The sequence below is a fragment of the Salmo salar genome, chromosome 09 (genome assembly GCF_965601325.2).
Source record: "Salmo salar chromosome 09, fSalSal1, whole genome shotgun sequence".
Classification (NCBI taxonomy): Eukaryota; Metazoa; Chordata; class Actinopteri; order Salmoniformes; family Salmonidae; genus Salmo; species Salmo salar.
In genome coordinates this window covers 133,012,422-133,028,339 of record NC_138299.1, presented here as the reverse complement: position 1 = coordinate 133,028,339, position 15,918 = coordinate 133,012,422, and the positions used below count along the sequence as shown (strand labels likewise).

Sequence of the window (15,918 nt, the reverse complement as noted above, 5' to 3'; positions counted from 1 at the left end):
GTGCATTCACCTTATGATATCCAGTGGAACAACCACTTTACAATAGTGCATCTAAATCTTTTAAGGGGGGGGGGGGGGGGGGGTTAGAAGGATTACTTTATCCTATCCTAGGTATTCCTTAAAGAGGTGGGGTTTCAGGTGTCTCCGGAAGGTGGTGATTGACTCCGCTGTCCTGGCGTCGTGAGGGAGCTTGTTCCACCATTGGGGTGCCAGAGCAGCGAACAGTTTTGACTGGGCTGAGCGGGAACTGTGCTTCCTCAGAGGTAGGGGGGCCAGCAGGCCAGAGGTGGATGAACGCAGTGCCCTTGTTTGGGTGTAGGGCCTGATCAGAGCCTGAAGGTATGGAGGTGCCGTTCCCTTCACAGCTCCGTAGGCAATCACCATGGTCTTGTAGCGGATGCGAGCTTCAACTGGAAGCCAGTGGAGAGAGCGGAGGAGCGGGGTGACGTGAGAGAACTTGGGAAGGTTGAACACCAGACGGGCTGCGGCGTTCTGGATGAGTTGTAGGGGTTTAATGGCACAGGCAGGGAGCCCAGCCAACAGCGAGTTGCAGTAATCCAGACGGGAGATGACAAGTGCCTGGATTAGGACCTGCGCCGCTTCCTGTGTGAGGCAGGGTCGTACTCTGCGAATGTTGTAGAGCATGAACCTACAGGATCGGGTCACCGCCTTGATGTTAGTGGAGAACGACAGGGTGTTGTCCAGGATCACGCCAAGGTTCTTAGCACTCTGGGAGGAGGACACAAGGGAGTTGTCAACCGTGATGGCGAGATCATGGAACGGACAGTCCTTCCCCGGGAGGAAGAGCAGCTCCGTCTTGCCGAGGTTCAGCTTGAGCTGGTGATCCGTCATCCACACTGATATGTCTGACAGACATGCAGAGATGCGATTCGCCACCTGGTTATCAGAAGGGGGAAAGGAGAAGATTAATTGTGTGTCGTCTGCATAGCAATGATAGGAGAGACCATGTGAGGATATGACAGAGCCAAGTGACTTGGTGTATAGCGAGAATAGGAGAGGGCCTAGAACAGAGCCCTGGGGGACACCAGTGGTGAGAGCGCATGGTGCGGAGACAGATTCTCGCCACGCCACCTGGTAGGAGCGACCTGTCAGGTAGGACGCAATCCAAGCGTGGGCCGCGCCGGAGATGCCCAACTCGGAGAGGGTGGAGAGGAGGATCTGATGGTTCACAGTATCAAAGGCAGCAGATAGGTCTAGAAGGATGAGAGCAGAGGAGAGAGAGTTAGCTTTAGCAGTGCGGAGAGCCTCCGTGACACAGAGAAGAGCAGTCTCAGTTGAATGCCCAGTCTTGAAACCTGACTGATTAGGATCAAGAAGGTCATTCTGAGAGAGATAGCAGGAGAGCTGGCCAAGGACGGCACGTTCAAGAGTTTTGGAGAGAAAAGAAAGAAGGGATACTGGTCTGTAGTTGTTGACATCGGAGGGATCGAGTGTAGGTTTTTTCAGAAGGGGTGCAACTCTCGCTCTCTTGAAGACGGAAGGGACGTAGCCAGCGGTCAAGGATGAGTTGATGAGCGAGGTGAGGAAGGGGAGAAGGTCTCCGGAAATGGTCTGGAGAAGAGAGGAGGGGATAGGGTCAAGTGGGCAGGTTGTTGGGCGGCCGGCCGTCACAAGACGCGAGATTTCATCTGGAGAGAGACGGGAGAAAGAGGTCAAAGCACAGGGTAGGGCAGTGTGAGCAGGACCAGCGGTGTCGTTTGACTTAGCAAACGAGGATCGGATATCGTCAACCTTCTTTTCAAAATGGTTGACGAAGTCATCCGCAGAGAGGGAGGAGGGGGGGGGAGGGGGAGGAGGATTCAGGAGGGAGGAGAAGGTAGCAAAGAGCTTTCTAGGGTTAGAGGCAGATGCTTGGAATTTAGAGTGGTAGAAAGTGGCTTTAGCAGCAGAGACAGAAGAGGAGAATGTAGAGAGGAGGGAGTGAAAGGATGCCAGGTCCGCAGGGAGGCGAGTTTTCCTCCATTTCCGCTCGGCTGCCCGGAGCCCTGTTCTGTGAGCTCGTAGTGAGTCGTCGAGCCACGGAGCTGGAGGGGAGGACCGAGCCGGCCTGGAGGATAGGGGACAGAGAAAATCAAAGGATGCAGAAAGGGAGGAGAGGAGGGTTGAGGAGGCAGAATCAGGAGATAGGTTGGAGAAGGTTTGAGCAGAGGGAACAGATATTTACTACAGCTGAAGGTGGCACTTCATATTATATTCACTGTACAACTTCAAAGGAATGTATTCTGTGGATCGTAAATAGCCCACCCAACTACCTCATCCCCATATTGTTATTTTTTTGCTGTTTTGCACCCCAGTATCTCTACTTGCACATCATCTGCACATCTATCATCATGCTATATTTCGCCACTATGGCCTAGTTATTGCCTTACCTCCCTAATCTTACTACATCTGCACAAACTGTATATAGATTTTTCTATTGTGTTATTGACTGTACATTTGTTTATCCCATGTGTAACTCTGTGTTGTTGTTTTTGTCGCACTGCTTTGCTTTATCTTGGCCAGGTTGCAGTTGTAAACTGGCCTACCTGGTTAATTAAAGGTGAAATGAACATGCAACAGTTGTAAACTGGCCTACCTGGTTAAATAAAGGTGAAATGAACATGCAACAGTTGTAAACTGGCCTACCTGGTTAAATAAAGGTGAAATGAACATGCAACAGTTGTAAACTGGCCTACCTGGTTAAATAAAGGTGAAATGAACATGCAACAGTTGTAAACTGGCCTACCTGGTTAAATAAAGGTGAAATGAACATGCAACAGTTGTAAACTGGCCTACCTGGTTAAATAAAGGTGAAATGAACATGCAACAGTTGTAAACTGGCCTACCTGGTTAAATAAAGGTGAAATGAACATGCAACAGTTGTAAACTGGCCTACCTGGTTAAATAAAGGTGAAATGAACATGCAACAGTTGTAAACTGGCCTACCTGGTTAAATAAAGGTGAAATGAACATGCAACAGTTGTAAACTGGCCTACCTGGTTAAATAAAGGTGAAATTAACATGCAACAGTTGTACTCATAGGAATGAATGTATTCTACATTACTGCTTTGATATGTACAATTAGTTCTTAAATGTAATGTATTTGCACAGTTTGAGAGAGCAAGGGACCCATTCTCGAAGTCAACTAAGCCTGCAGTCAGCAAGCATCAAGTCTGTGTGTGTGTTTATGCCATTCTCAAACAACATGCTCCCTCTGATGTAGCTCTTTAAGGTCGTTAGATGTGGTGCCCTTTGACATGGCCTGATTGTGTTTAGCTTGGGCTCCACTCAGATGAGAGAGGTGTGTGAGTCCTGTTGATTAGGTCTGATTAACTGACTGCTGGGTACTAGTTGCTCTGAGGTGCCGCATCTTTAGCTGGTTACCTCCAATCAGGGACATGGCTCCTACAAGGCCTTGGACCCCAGGTGTGTGTGTGTGTGTGTGTGTGTGGGGGGGGGGGGGGGGGGGGACTTCAGGATGTATGTTTCATCATACGTTGATGAAGTTTTGCATGGTTACTTTCAGAGTATTAGACTTGGACTATAAAAGAGGACTTGTAGAAAATCTTTTCTCTCTCTCTGTGCAGCTAAACTCACCAGCCAGGAGTCGTACAACAACTTCACCAACAACAACATGGGTAACCCTCGTCTGTCCCCTCTGCCCAGCCTCACCATAGTGCTGCCCCTGGCACAGATCAAACAGCCCATGACCCTGGGCACCATGACCAAGCGCTCCGGGTGAGTTATTACTGTATACCAAGCCTGTTCCATTCACATTCTGTCCATCTAACTATTCACTACTATCGAAGTAGCCTTTACGACTCAGTCTGTCCTCCTTTGGCCACCGCCATTGATCATGTTCCATGTTTGCTGTCCATCTGTATCTGTTCTGAACCCATTAGATCTGCAAGAAACATCCACATGATATTATACCCAGCCTGGTTTGGAGTCTGTTGCCAGTCTGTCTCTATGTACAGCTACACTACAGTAAAGCTACATGTCTCTATGGAAACATTTCCCAGTGAGTCTCTCTATCAGGCAGTATCTGTGCGTGTCAGTGTGTCCTCTCCCTTGGTCAGTCACGCTATGACTAAGTCTGTAGTTTTAAGAGGCGGTGAGTCAGAGGAGAGAGACTGCACCTTGTGAACTTCATTTACATACAGGTGGTATCACAATTATGGCTGGATTTTAATATTTTCATTTAAATGTAATTTTCCTGTCAGGTTTGAATGGGACATGTTGTAATGATGGAAGCAGCAGGCTCCTGGAGTTTCTTCCCAATGATATTAGAACACTTCAGTTCTGTATAATGGCAATAGACATCTGAGACTGGTGGTTAGAAACACGCCATCATTAGTTTGATTCATCTGCACGATTATTACAAGGGATTTGTTTTATGGTGAAAGGAAACCTATTTTTTTGCATAATGCCCTACTTAGCAAAACACAGTAGGTAGAGAAGAGAGATTTGAGAGTATAACTGGCAGGTCATCCTTCTGGAGGATAACTCCTAAACTGGCTAGTTGAAATGTTTTGAATTAAAACTGATCGGCTGCCTTTCTGTCTGTCTCTCTGTCAGTCTGTCAGTCAGTGTGCTGGTATCCTTTCACTCTCAAAAAGACATGTACAACCTTTTCAACAGGTCTCCTCTCTACTCTATCAATTCAAGTAAAAACCGCAGTCACAAACAATAATGCTCCTGTCCTACTCAAGTCAAACCTGTACATTAAACATAGCTGTCCATCCTTAACTCCCATCTGTCTGTCCGTCCGCTACCGGAGAGAGGACGTCAGGGGCGAGCTAATGAAGCTAGACAGGCAGCTGTGCATCCCTCTCCTGCCCTGCACCAGACCCCCTGCATGTACACACACACACACACACACACACACACACAGGCGGCAGGTTGGGCCCTTGAAGTGAGGGGTGATATCAAGTGCGTTCACACAGACTTGTGCAGGAGTGTCCAGGCACCATCTGTTTGTCTGCGTAGCTGGCTGTGTGTGCGTGCGAACGGGAAATCCGGCAGCTGTATTTCCACCTGTGTGAGCAGATACCCGTTGGCAGAGTGGCAGAGCAACACACCAGCTGGTTAACCTACATTCTCTCATGGCCTGTCTGTCTGCAACGCACTCCAGTGCATCATACACACCATTGCCCCGCAGAGTGCTCCTGGAGGAAGCCACCACAGTCTTTGTTCTGCCCCGCAGAGTGCTCCTGGAGGAAGCCACCACTGTCTTTGTTCTGCCCCGCAGAGTGCTCCTGGAGGAAGCCACCACTGTCTTTGTTCTGCCCCGCAGAGTGCTCCTGGAGGAAGCCACCACTGTCTTTGTTCTGCCCCGCAGAGTGCTCCTGGAGGAAGCCACCACAGTCTTTGTTCTGCCCCGCAGAGTGCTCCTGGAGGAAGCCACCACTGTCTTTGTTCTGCCCCGCAGAGCGCTCCTGGAGGAAGCCACCACTGTCTTTGTTCTGCCCCGCAGAGTGCTCCTGGAGGAAGCCACCACAGTCTTTGTTCTGCCCCGCAGAGTGCTCCTGGAGGAAGCCACCACTGTCTTTGTTCTGCCCCGCAGAGTGCTCCTGGAGGAAGCCACCACAGTCTTTGTTCCACTCAGAGCACCCGTCCTATTCCATCCTACTTTATTCTCTCCTAAGGGACCTGACCAGTCATTCCTAACAGAGAACGACCGATATGGATTTTTTAGGGCCGATACCAATTTTTTGGGGTTAAATAGGTGGATGGCCGATATTCAGTATCATTACATTTGAACATTTGGATGACAACATTTTCCGGAGATGGACATGTATGCATTAATGCATCAATTCTAAAAGCAAACAGTACATTTGACTTTGTTTATAACAATCTTAATACTTAACAACATAATGATAATACTTTTATTTGAATGGTATATCTCTTGATAAACTGGGCAAATTAAGATGGTGTAGGCATACTCACAATACAGGTGAATGCATACTCAATAGGAGTGTGTGCAGTGAGTTATTGAGCTGATGTTGCTACAGATGACAAACGGTCTATTTGCCTTCTGCTACTATGATAACTAGGTCAATGGCAACAATTTGTGAGGGTAGGAAAACAGATGAAGAAACTATTCACGTTCTGTTTGATTGAGAACGCACACACACACGCTGATCTACAGCTTTCTTGGTCCATAAACATGCAGGAAGATTCTTAGGTAGCTAAACCTATTGCCAACATTTATTTAGGCATTTTTAAACACTTCCTCCTTTCCCTATTGCGACAACTATCTAATCCGACTATCAACTGTCAATTTACGGATACGATTGTGGCTGGTCAGATTGGCACACCAGTAAATCGCTAACTTTACACTGTAAGTAAGATGGCTCGTTGCCCAAAATGGTGCATGTTCAAAATTATAACCAGCTACCGTTAGGAGCTAATCGTCAACGTAGCTAGCTATCTGATATCTCTGCATTATGTTTATCTAGCCAGCTAGCTAGAATAGTAGCTTATATAGATAGCTAGCGAACACCACAGATTAAAGGATTAGTTATCGTAATCTTTGCTAACAGGTCACATTTTGGGCAACGAGCCAGCTAGCTTGCTTATTGCATGCATGTCCAGGCACGTTGACACAAGCCGCCTTATTAGTGAATTAACTAAATATTTGCAACAGGAGTTCGATTTTGGTCACTGTCAATTTATCAATTTCTGATACTGCACCTTTCTGTTGGAGAATGAGCTAGCTTGCTGCTGCTTCTGATTTTCCCAGCTAGACATTCCTCGGCATTGTGCAGTGCTCGTGGTTCAGCCAGTCAGTGGCGGCTGGCATAGCAGCAGTTTTGCTATGTTGAGGGACTATCGGCATAGAGAAGAGCCGATAGACTAGAAAAGGCCAGTATCAGCCTGATATATCGGCTCGGCCGATTATCGCCGTTCTCTAATTAGTAACAGCCCAGAACTGGAGCTGAAGACTTTCAACAGTTTGCTTCCATCAGAACAAGCCATTAGGAGTAAGGGAGAAGAAAGGAATCTCCTCCCTCTCTGTCGGAGTTGTTCCGGTTGTCTCTGTGTTTGGAGGGAGGGGATGAGAGGAGATGGGATGTACCCCTGTGATGCACCGCATCCTGCCCCGATAACCTCCACCAGACGAGGGCAGGGTTCCAGGGTTAGGGAGCAGACAGACAGAGCTGGAACCAAGACTCTGGGACTCCTCAAAGTCACTACAGGGAGGTGGGCTCTCTCCCCCCTGGGTACAACAGACATGGGTTCAGATAGTATTTGTTTTTTGTGTGTTTGAGTGAGCATTGCTATAGAGCCAGATGAGCAGGGTTTGGAGTTTTGGGACCATTACACAAAGAAAGCTCAATGAAATACTATTTGAACCAGTCTTTAGTACAGTGAGAATGGTGGAGGAAGTGACACCCACATGACCCCTGGTTTACTGTCGGACATATTTGGCAGAAGTCTGAGAGACAGAGACAGAAGCTGTGTTTGAATACTCATACTAACCGCACTAACCCTACTATTTGTGATGTGAATTGAGTGTATAGAGTATGCTTATTGATCATAGTATGGATATAGTTACTATGCCAAAGGTTCCCGGATGTCTTACTAAATTTGCCAAAATACGAAGTATACAATCAGTGGACACTATTTCTGTGCTTTTAGGGCCCATAATGCATTTCTTTCAAAAATGGGCGTGGCTTCACAACATTTTCAGATTTAAAGAAAATTGCGAAAGCGGATACAAATTCATTGCTGAAACTAATTATGACAAAGGTTAAGAAAATGTTGAGCAATGTAATAAAGTAATGACTTTTCATCTAAGTTATGTTACAAGTTATGTTGACTGACAATTTATTAGCTACGCTACCCTTACGAACCGCAATGCATTATAGCAGTAGGTACCAGTATGTTACCTAACATTAGTTGGCTATTAATACATTGGACTTGCCAGGCAGTATTATTAACTTTCTGCTATCTAACTAACTACCCAACGTTTGTTGACTTGATTATTCACATCATTCTTAGCTAAGGGGTATAGTCGTTGTGCGTTTCAATGGACATTGTTCATCCTGGCAATCTACTCCGATTTCAGAGCACTCTCGCGCTGAATAACTGATTCATTTACGAATACTCAACACACGTTGAATATGGCCGGTGTCGGCAAAACAAAAGCGTAATTAATAGATGCTAGCAGCACAGTAACAGTCACCAACACTCTGGATAACATAAACAGCCTGATCAACTCTGCTAGGGTGAGTAAAATGGTCAGCGTGAGGTGTTCTCTCATTTGTGTCTATAAGTAGCTAACCAACGTTAGCCAGTTTGCTTGAACGCTTGGATCAACCCTACTCCTCGGCCAGAGCGTCCAGTGTGCGCAATGAACGCTCCAAATGTATGAAAGGACAGCGCTCTGGATTTACCATGCCCAGAGCGCACTGTGCATAGCAACAGCATCAACTTCCGGTAGACAGGCGAAGCTAGCTCTAGTACGCTCAACTGAAACGATACCGTTCGTTTACAACAGGGGTGGGCAATTCCAGTCCTTGAGGGCCTGATTGGCGTCACAGTTTTGCCCCAGCTAACACACCTGACTCCAATAATCACATAATTATGATCTTCAGTTTAGAATGTAATGTGATTAATCAGCTGTGTTTGCTAGGGATGGAGAGAGAGTGTGACACCACTCAGGCCCTTGAGAACTGGAGTTCCCACCCCTGGTTTACAGTATACTAAAATGAACTAATAGTGTGTAGTATATAGTCATTATGGATGTAGTATACAGTATGTTATGTAGTATACAGGTATTCGAACACAGAGAAACGAGCACTGTCATTTGAGGCCTTGGAGAGCTTTTTAACATTTTAGTGTTTGGTTGTTTCAAGCCTGGATTGTATAGCTAGCAAAGTATGCTCAAAGCTGAAACGCACTTAGACAGAGATTTTGCAACACGTGTTTGAAATGAAACGACAAAATGAAATGACCTGGTGTGAATCCCACTGATGGGTATCCTCTAATGCAGACAGAGATGGAGAGAGCAAGAGCAACTGAGAAAGTGGGGCCTCCTGACCTTCCACAGATGGGCAGAACAGATTACTATAATACATGTGTACAGTTGGAGCAGCTAGCCGCCTGCCAGCCCATTGTCTGTTAGAGCTCTAATGAGAAAAGCACTGAGAGGACATGGGCTTTAAGAGCCTAACAGCAGCTAGCGAGCATTGTGGCACCAGGCCTTCAGCGCACACAGCACTGCGTATGGAACGTGTCACACGCTAAACCATTTGCACAAATCACCCTCTTCTCTCTTTAATGGCGCTAGCAGAGCAGCATTAAGGCCCACGGGTTAAGAGTTGAATGTGTGAACGATTACTCAATGGGAGTGGGGTTGCTAACCTCCCAGGTCGATTTATCACTATCTCTCTCTCTCTCTCTCTCTCTCTCTCTCTCTCCCCCCTCATCCGCTGTTCCTCTCTATCCAGCCATTCGCCGGCTTTGATTCTTAGTGTTTCTGTGTGTTCTCAACAGAGTCGTAATGCGAGCATTAGCTAGCACGTTTGGAGACAATCTATTTTTATATAAGTAGGGCTTTTACAGTGTTTTCCATTAGCGCCGGCTTATGACCGGGAAACACAGCAGAGAGGAAGAGGTGAGTCTGTCCAAAATGAGCCCAATGCGTTTCTATGGGCATATTTTGTACCTAAGCTTGTCACCTGACCTTCCCGCCTTTGGGACAAAGTTAGGGCGGAGACATGAGCATCTTGTCATTATATACAGATCTCTGGTTGCAGTTTAATTTCTTTCCATGGAGGAGTGGGAGATGGCATGATGCTCGTGAATAGGGTCTTACATTGAGAGTATCTTCATCATGGTACTATTGTAATAGCAATCTATATTTTCAAAAGCGTGTTCATATTTCACAACCTCCGAGGGCTTTTGGAATTGCTTATACCCGATTGAGCAAAATAATAGGCTACACTATAGCATGCTAAATGTTTCTGGTCAGTGATCGATGAGCAAACGAGTAGATGACCTATACCACCTCCATTTATTTGCCCAGCCGGAGAATGAACCAAATATACAGACAGAGATTCAGTGAAACAAAATCACATTGATTGACAAGTTACAGGCTTTTGTTTGAGAGTAGGCCCAGGCTACTAAACGACTGAGTGAAGAGCAACATAATCTACTTGTTAAGCCACATAACATGCTGGGAAAATGTTCTAATCAGGGCTAATATATGAGCCAGTAAGATGATCATGAGCAGCACTCACCTCAACTTAGCTAACATTTCCACAGCCTCATTGTAGCCTAACCAATACCCAAATGGAGTCCCCAAGCTTGTCTCAAAACAGTGCGAAATGTTGCTGAAATAGTTGACCACACACTGGTTGGCTATTGCTTCAAATGTATTATAACAATTGGATGACTTTGGGAGTTTCAATAAGCAACAATTTGATGCCTTCAATTGCATTAGCCTACTTTATTCCAATATTTTTGTCATTCAGTGATATTTATTCCCACAGTAATTCTTTATGGATATGTCGAGTTGTGCTTAAGAAAACAGTGTAAAGGGCAATGAGAAGAGATGGGACCATCAAGAACTTAAGAAAGTAGTGCATGCCAATGCTGCCTCTCAGCATTACGGCTGCGTTTCATTCTAAGCTGTAGGCAGAACTTTACTGCAATCATGACTAGGTTGGTTTGCAGAAATAAAAGTTTAGGTTTTGATACCGGCAACACCTTTCAGATATAAACAAAAGGTATAAAAAGCTGGCGGGATGCTGAAGTTGTTGTCTTAGTATGAAAGGTGTATTATAAAATAGTCCTGATCATATAGACGTAGACAGTATCCATAACAACTAACAATACACTGACTTCATCCAATGTCATGTCTTTCTACACAATACTACAACTCATTTTTCCAGTCTGGGAGGTAAAGTATTCAATCATTTCGCTGTGTATTTCAGATGGAATCAACGCATTAGAATGTACCAGAAGCCACCAAAATAGACTTCCTTCGACAACATTTTCAACACCCCCCCCCGGGTGCCTGGCTGGCTACTTGTTTTATTTGGCTAGCTACTCTATGTACTGGTGGAAAGCACTGCCTATACTGTATATCAAATGTCATTGTGTTGTAATCTTTTATATCATATTGTTAGTGCGTATGGAAACTATTCGCCTAGTTTAATCAGGTTTTTTTGTTCAGTTAAAGAAGTTATGTTTCTGACCTACTATCGACATCACACCACAACCTTCTAGAACAGACTGCCTGCATGGCTTTAACTACACTCTATTCCCTCTATCGAGGGACTGAACTTTAAGAAATAAGAAAAAGCGCTACATGCATTATTTTTACCCAAGATCCAGTACAGGCTTGTTGCATTGAGACCTGTAACACTACCTATCCGTATCCTATCAGCCGCCATCCATTCACCCAGCAGGAGGCTAGCAGGGTGCCAGGGTTTAAGTGCTTCACAGGGGGGTAAAGTACACCAGCGATGCCAGCCTCCCAGTGCCAGTGAAGGCCCAATTAAGGCCAAGGCCCAATGGTCATGTTAAAATGTTGAACTACCCATCACCCCCCCCCCGTCCAAGCTTGTTGGCTAGTTTTTGAATGTAATTGAACCCATGCCCGTGTTATGTAAGGTACTGGCTAAACCCTATCCATGCTGTTAGGCTAGCCACTAGCTATTGGATATCTGTGTAACCTCCAGCCCATGCTGTTTGGCTACTGGCTAAATGTGTTCGAACAAACATAACAGGAGTAGAGTTAGCATAGCCAAGACCCGCTGGTCCTGTTAAACTGACCCCATTTCCTGCTGTTAGGCTAGCTACCGGAGATTCATGTTGTTTGTCTAGCTACCAGCTAACCCTTTAACCATGCTGTTTGTCTACTGGCTAAAACATAACAGGACCCCCGACCGCCATTACACTGCTCACCCAAAGTCCATCCATTCAGACCAAGGTCTCTTCCTTAAGAGGACAACACTGGTCTCCACTCAACAGTAGTCTCCAGTCTCCCAATGACCACCTCAGTAAAAGGTTAACTTTGCGTTATGTTGTTTCTTGGTTTCTCTCCGTCGAAGTAACCTCTGTCCTCATATCCCTGGGCTAATGCAGATAGTCCACTGCCCTGCTAGTCTACACACACACACGGTGCCCTGCTAGTCTACACACACACACGGTGCCCTGCTAGTCTACACACACACACGGTGCCCCGCTAGTCTACACACACACACACGGTGCCCCGCTAGTCTACACACACACACGGTGCCCCGCTAGTCTACACACACACACACACGGTGCCGTGCTAGTCTACACACACACACGGTGCCCCGCTAGTCTACACACACACACACACACACGGTGCCGTGCTAGTCTACACACACACACACACGGTGCCGTGCTAGTCTACACACACACGGTGCCGTGCTAGTCTACACACACACACACGGTACCGTGCTAGTCTACACACACACACACGGTGCCGTGCTAGTCTACACACACACACACACGGTGCCGTGCTAGTCTACACACACACACACGGTGCCGTGCTAGTCTACACACACACACACACACGGTGCCGTGCTAGTCTACACACACACACACACACGGTGCCGTGCTAGTCTACACACACACACACACACGGTGCCGTGCTAGTCTACACACACACACACACACGGTGCCGTGCTAGTCTACACACACACACACACACACGGTGCCGTGCTAGTCTACACACACACACACACACGGTGCCGTGCTAGTCTACACACACACACACACACACGGTGCCGTGCTAGTCTACACACACACACACACACGGTGCCGTGCTAGTCTACACACACACACACGGTGCCGTGCTAGTCTACACACACACACGGTGCCGTGCTAGTCTACACACACACACACACGGTGCCGTGCTAGTCTACACACACACACACACACACACACGGTGCCGTGCTAGTCTACACACACACACGGTGCCGTGCTAGTCTACACACACACACACACGGTGCCGTGCTAGTCTACACACACACACGGTGCCGTGCTAGTCTACACACACACACACTCGGTGCCGTGCTAGTCTACACACACACACACGGTGCCGTGCTAGTCTACACACACACACACACACACGGTGCCGTGCTAGTCTACACACACACACACACACGGTGCCGTGCTAGTCTACACACACACACACACACACGGTGCCGTGCTAGTCTACACACACACACACACACGGTGCCGTGCTAGTCTACACACACACACACACACGGTGCCGTGCTAGTCTACACACACACACACACACACACGGTGCCGTGCTAGTCTACACACACACACACACACGGTGCCGTGCTAGTCTACACACACACACACACGGTGCCGTGCTAGTCTACACACACACACACACGGTGCCGTGCTAGTCTACACACACACACACACACACACACGGTGCCGTGCTAGTCTACACACACACACGGTGCCGTGCTAGTCTACACACACACACACACGGTGCCGTGCTAGTCTACACACACACACGGTGCCGTGCTAGTCTACACACACACACACTCGGTGCCGTGCTAGTCTACACACACACACACGGTGCCGTGCTAGTCTGGAGAGATTCAGACAGATGCCCCGTCCCTCCGCAGCAGATAATATAAAGAAGTGGCGTGCCGTGCTTTGATTGGCCAGGGGCCTTGAATGCCTCCCAAATGGCACCCTATATAGTGCACTACTTTTGACAAGGCTCCATAGGGTTCTGGTCAAAATTAGTGCACTATAATGGGAATGGGGTGCCATTTGAGAGTTCCTGCTGTACTGATGTGGTCTGCTGTGTTCAGGGACAAAGTTCAGCCTCATCTGGCCATTATTACTGTTGGGAAAAGGCTGTTTACTGTAAACTGTTTACAGAGGTCTGTCACTATCTCTGAACATGGAGGGTAAACACAGGAACACACTCCCACTCCTAATGGCTCGTAAACACTGGCCCGGGGAATACACACACACTCGAAAAAAGACCACCGGACACACACGCCCACACCCTCAGACGCTTGCAAACACACACAAATACTCAGACAATGCAGAAACAAATACACACTCACCCGTAAAAAGAAGTCATATCCAGACATATGATGTTCTTCTCAAACAAAGTAATTGTTCTGCAGTATACCTTATCCATAAACCCAGAATGTTTAATTGGCATTGGAACAAATATGACTGATTCTGTAGGGCATATCTGATTCCTTGGGAACACCCTAAGCAAAGTTGGTTAAGATTCCCTTTTTTTCTCTTTAACCCTTTACACTCATATCCGCATACTGGTTGAAAATGGCAGCTTTGGGCTCTGATAAGTGCCTTAATTTAGAACGCGGTGTCTGTTCAATAACATGCTGTACATGACGTCAGAGCTCAGGCTCTCCACTTCACAGCTCTGAATGGGTTTTGACTGACAGCCTTTATGAACTTGAGCACCGTGCACGGCAAGAAGTTGCCCCAATCCCTCCCACTAATTGGGCAACTTTTGCTAATGTTTTGTCTGAGTGAGGGACATGTGGTAAATTAAGACGACTCAATGCATCTTGAAAGATGAGACATGGAAAATGATAATAAATATCGCTTTGATGTCATACGAGCAAGCCAAACGTGCACTTTACATTTCCATATTCTAAAACGCATGTCAAATACAGTGTCAGCATTTATGATCACTATTTGTGATGTACAGTTACAAGATGACATGGCGTAACACCCTGGGTTGTTCTGAACAGAATGAGCCCATGTTTTGTCCTTTGTGAAGGTCATTTGCCGTGGAACACACATCTGAATGTACTCATGACTACTTTCTATGCTCACCAGAATTATAATCTGAATTGCCCTGTGAAAGCCTAACACTGTAAGATCGTATTTTATAACTTATCTAGTCATGTTGGCAATATAACAAGCTTTCAAATGATGCCCACCTCAAGCAGATTGTGATTTGTGATTGCGTAAAAAACAACAGTAATTGTGTGATTGCAGGGTTGTGTTCCAAACAAAACAACTACAAGTGTGCTTGCTGTAGTTCCTCAACGTCACAGCTAGGAGAGCTTAAAAAAACATCGAACATAGAACCCATCGCCATCGTGCATACATTTATTTTGTCCCCCTACACCAAACGCGATCATGACACGCAGGTTAAAATATCAAAACAAACTCTGAACCAATGACATTAATTTGGGAACAGGTCGAAAAGCATTAAACATTTATGTCAATTTAGCTTGCACTTGCTAGCTAAGTTGTCCTATTTAGCTAGCTTGCTGTTGCTAGCTAAGTTGTCCTATTTAGCTAGCTTGCTGTTGCTAGCTAAGTTGTCCTATTTAGCTAGCTTGCTGTTGCTAGCTAAGTTGTCCTATTTAGCTAGCTTGCTGTTGCTAGCTAATTTGTCCTGGGATATAAACATTAGGTTGTTATTTTACCTGAAATGCACAAGGTCCTCTACTCCGACAATTAATCCACACATAAAACGGTCAACCGAATCGTTCTAGTCATCTCTCCTCCTTCCAGGCTTTTTCTTTGTTTAACTTATATGGTGATTGGCATCTAAACTTTCATAGTATTACCATGACAACCGGCAACAGTTCGTCTTTTAATCACCCACGTGGGTATGACCAATGAGGAGATGACACGTGGGTACCTGCTTCTATAAACCAATGAGGAGATGGGAGAAGCAAATAGGAATGACTTGTATTTTAGCCCTTGGCAATGCAGACGCTCGTTGACACAATAATTGAATAACACAGATTCCTAAATGTATTTTGCGCACGCGATGCCAGCGGTGTAGTCAGGGTATTATAGTTGAAGACTTTTCTTTGAGTCTAAAAATACATTGAAATGACTTAGGAACTGTGACCACTTGGAGACACCAGTTAGTCCTCCTACTCGAACCCTTGTCATTGT

At 46.3% G+C, this 15,918-nt stretch overlaps 1 protein-coding gene across 6 annotated transcripts in view; it reads left to right on the top strand.

The window, feature by feature from the left end:
- The window catches only part of LOC106612862 (BCAS3 microtubule associated cell migration factor), a 342,172-nt gene that overhangs the window by 90,696 nt on the left and 235,558 nt on the right, over positions 1-15,918 (top strand). For all 6 annotated transcript variants that reach the window (XM_045724534.2, XM_045724533.2, XM_045724532.2 and 3 more), the window contains one exon: positions 3,588-3,738. In XM_045724534.2, coding sequence (XP_045580490.1) covers positions 3,588-3,738 — 151 coding nt within the window. The remainder of the gene's footprint in view (positions 1-3,587; positions 3,739-15,918) is intronic.